At 28.0% G+C, this 4,299-nt stretch overlaps 1 protein-coding gene across 1 annotated transcript; it reads left to right on the forward strand.

Annotated features, from left to right (window-relative positions):
- Positions 1 to 1,557: 1,557 nt before the first annotated feature.
- Positions 1,558 to 2,681, forward strand: LOC136081450 (piggyBac transposable element-derived protein 4-like). The gene is made up of 2 exons (XM_065798764.1): positions 1,558 to 1,596; positions 1,911 to 2,681. Exons 1-2 carry the CDS (start codon positions 1,558 to 1,560, stop codon positions 2,679 to 2,681), a joined length of 810 nt encoding a protein of 269 aa, XP_065654836.1.
- The last annotated feature ends 1,618 nt before the right edge of the window (positions 2,682 to 4,299 follow it).

The raw sequence follows: 4,299 nt of genomic DNA on the forward strand, positions 1-4,299 counted from the left end.
ATATCGATTTCTTCGGATTTTTTTAGCTGCATTTCATTAAATGTTTTTATAAACATTTTTACCTTTGTAATGCATTCATAGCTATCGATATCATTTTTGATAAACTCAAATTTACGAAATTTGAAATCAAGAAAAGTAGCTGCTAAGAAAAAATTATTAGCAAAAATGTATTTAAAACGCACTTTTAGAGACCTTAATAATTCCTTTTGAAAAGTCTTAACTAGTTCCGTAAAAATGGGATGCGATTCAAGTATTCCATTTAGTAAAGAATACAATGTTGGAAACCGAAATGTTACTGTAACATATATATATATATATATATATATATATATATATATATATATATATATATATATATATATATATATATATATATATATATATATAAATATATATATATATATATATTTTTTATGTAATTCCCCTCCCCAAGGCCGAGAAGGCCACTACAGTTGAGGAGGCTACTTGTGGTTTTAACCCTCTTTTAACTCTATAACTCCGAAACACGAACAAGGCCGCTGCGTGGAGAATCAAGTTGATTTCTTTCCGTTATAAAAGATTTCTTTCCGCTAAAAAGTTTTGTTAGCTCTTTAATTGGGTGTAACAAATCACATAAATCCTCCAGCACCATAAATTCATTAGCAGTGAAAAGATAGTCTTTAAGTTTTGGTATTCGATGCTTATAGTATTCAAAACAGTTTTATTAGTTAATATAGATTCAGTCATACCGAATTGGCTATTCCAGCGAATAGCTATATCCTGTGCTAACTTTATTTTAGTTTCACATCGAAGTGTTTCTTAAACTTCTCTTAACTTTTTTTGTAACATCTCCGAATGCTTAAATGAATCAATAATGTGCCTACAGGATGAAGTTACCTTGGCAATTTCCAATTTGCCTTCGTTAATTTTTTCAATCTCTTTAACTTCACTTTCTGTAATCTCTTTATTAATTAATTTTCCATTACCGTAGTAATCTTTTAACTTTGTAACGCTTTGAACCATTTTTAATGCTTTTTACTCTTATATCTCTCGTGTTTAGAAGATCGTTAACCACAAGATTTAAACGATGACCAGCACATGGAATCTTTAGAACATTAGCATCAAACTTATTTACTGCAGAGAATATTTTTGCACCTGAGTCAGTAACTATATATATGTCTATATATAAATATATATATATATATATATATATATATATATATATATATATATATATATATATATATATATATATATATATATATATATATATATATATATATATATATATATATATATATATATATATATATATATATATATATATATATATATAGATAGATAGATAGATAGATAGATAGATAGATAAATAGATAGATAGATAGATAGATATAGATACAGAAATACACGCGTAAACATACTACTATATACGCACATTTACATTTTAGCTGTATTTTTACTCTTATTAATAGTTAAAATAGAGCTAAAATGTCTAATACAAATACAACCATGGTGTCATCATAAAATTAAGTTTAAAACTCTAAAAACTGTCAAAATTTATATCTGAATGTGTAACTAATGGATAAAAGTAAAATATTTGTACTTACCAGCGTAAAGGTTATATTAAAAGGTGAAGAAGAGATTGAGTTTAAAAGATTAATTAAAAAGTAAAAAAGCGTTTGAAAGAAAAAAAAAAAAAGTTTCTTCTTTAACCCTTTAACCCTTTAACAGTCCATGCCGTAATAATAAGCAAATCCAAAGTGGTTTTTAAATGTCCATGGCGTAATATAACGTTTTAGTGTATCTCCTCATAATTTCTGTTTTTATGAGTAACTATATTTCTAATCGTCATAAAATTTATTACTGCATAATTAATAAGCTTGTTCTTCAATTATTTACTTTTGCATGTGTTCACTTTTATTTTAAATAAGGCAGACAAGCAAGTTTTTTCAGTGCAAAAATCATTAACAAAAAAGCGAATATTTACTCACGAGGAAATAGAAAATTATATATTCAATAAAAACGAGGAGTTGAGTGAGATTTTAGAAGAAGAGTATAGTTTATCTGATGTTTCTAATAAAGAAAATTCCGAACCAGAGATATTAGAGTTAAGTTTAGAAGAAGAAATACCTGCATTGATCGATACTCTTAGTTCTAGTGACAAGTCCTTAGAAAATGTATTTCCTGGCTCATACATACCGATTTGGAAATCTGAACCTTCAAATAATAGAGTTTCCTCCTTTGAATTTACCGGTATTTCTGGATGCAATCGAGATATAGTCAAAAATGATCCTCTTTATTTGTTTGAGCTTTACTTTACAGATGAAATTTGTGAGTTTATTGTTTATGAAACTAATCGATATGCTTCCCGAACTATAAATAAAAAAGAATTATCAGTTAAGTCCAGAATGAGGCGTTGGTTGCCTTTGACACTTTCAGAAGTCAGACAATATATTGCAATTTTTTTATATCAAGGAGTACTTTGGAAGCCCATGTATGAAATGTATTACACCACAAATCCATTGAATGCAAGTGCTGGTATTAAGTGGTTGTTATCCTATAACAAGTTCAAGTTAATCGATAATTTTATTCATTTTGTTGATTCTACCACATTACCAAATAAATATCCTGTTTTATTCAAAATAAGCACAGTATGGGATTATTTGACAAAAAAATTCCAAGAAGTGTATCCACCTACATAAAATATATTAATTGATGAGTCACTTTTGTTGTGGAATGGTAGACTTTTTGGAAACAATGTATTCGCAGCAAAAGTGCCAGATTTGGTATAAAAACTTTTTCATTATGCGAGTCAGATTCAGAATATGTATGGAATATCCATTTTATATACAGGATCTGAGCTGACTAATACTCTAAGTTCAGATTATTGCTAAGTTACAACAAAAACTGTTATGTTTCTTATGGATGGCTTACTTGATCAGGTTACAAACTTCACATTGACAACTGGTATTCTTCCTACGAGCTTTCATCAGTGTTATTGCTAAGATCTACAGATACCATAGGAACATTTCGAAAAAACAGAAAAGGTTTACCTATTTCTATCCATGAAAAATTAAAAAAAAATGAGCGCAAAGTTCTTTACGAAGAAAAAACAAATATCGTAATAACACATTGGAAAGATAAAAAGATCAAATATCATGATAACACATTAGAAAGATAAAAAGATCAAATAATCATGATAACACATTGGAAAGATAAAAAGGATGTTTATACCATGTCAACTTGCACTATTGATGGGGCTAAAAATGTTTTAATGCTCAGAGAAGGTGTGTGGTATGTTACAAACACAAAATAAGCAAAGATTCTAGATATGAATGCGTAGAATGTGATGTAGGACTTTATGCAGCTCCATGTTTTATGACTTTTCATACAAAGACTGAATATTAGAACTTATTTTTTATAAAAATTTTCTATTATTATAGTATGGTTATAAATTCTTACACATGAATTATAGTGTTTAATTGTGTTAAAATAGTAAAAACTTTTTTTAACTTAAAAGTAAAAAAACAAAGTTTTTAAAAAGCCGGGACATTTAGAGACCACTCCAAAAAAAAACGCAAAACTTATAGCGACCGTTTTTTAGAAAAAGCGCGGACTGTTAAAGAGTTAAACTAACTCTATTCACAAAGAATTTACGTAAAATTTTCAAAACTTACGGGAAACTTACGATTTAAAAATACGCGGTAAACAGTCGGTTAATTGTTGGCACGGAATGCCAACAGTTAGCCAACTATAGCCAATACTCGCCCGTCAGTTGGACCAACTAAAGCGTGTTTCCTGGGTATTGAATTAAAAATTACTACAAAATAATTTCTAAGAAGATATATTGTAGAATTTTCTTATTCAGCAACTTTCTAGTTTGATCAATTTTAAATTTTTGAAAAACATTTTGTACAAATAACAGTTGTATGGCACCTTACCATTGTCGATATTTTCTAAGCTATTTCATGTCCTAGCAATAAGATCTGTAAACTGATTCTTAAAGGAAAGAGTGTCTATCTTGTTGTTAAAATTAGGTGATTTATATTAGCCATAAATAGCTGATTGCAAATGGGTTGATATGACCCGTTGTTTTATAATAGATGGCAAATATTCGAGTTTTTTTTTGTGCATTTTTCGCACAATTCTTTGTAAAAATATTTCGATACAAGATTTTTTGATTTCTTGCTAAATAATAACATTGCTTTTGTAATTGGTAATTTTGCAAAAATATAGATATATTGCTGCTACATTTCAAGGTTATGTTGCTGTTACATCTCAAGGTTGCTTTCAAATAGTACAATTAACAATGTTAAGTAG

The sequence above is a fragment of the Hydra vulgaris genome, chromosome 06 (genome assembly GCF_038396675.1).
Source record: "Hydra vulgaris chromosome 06, alternate assembly HydraT2T_AEP".
Taxonomy (NCBI): Eukaryota; Metazoa; Cnidaria; class Hydrozoa; order Anthoathecata; family Hydridae; genus Hydra; species Hydra vulgaris.

Excerpts from the sequence above, each read along its gene's own strand:
- LOC136081450 (XM_065798764.1), top strand. The coding sequence starts at position 1,558 with ATGGATAAAAGTAAAATATTTGTACTTACCAGCGTAAAG. Across the intron at positions 1,597-1,910 it reads TTGTACTTACCAGCGTAAAG|GCAGACAAGCAAGTTTTTTC; the intron begins GTTATATTAAAA and ends ATTTTAAATAAG.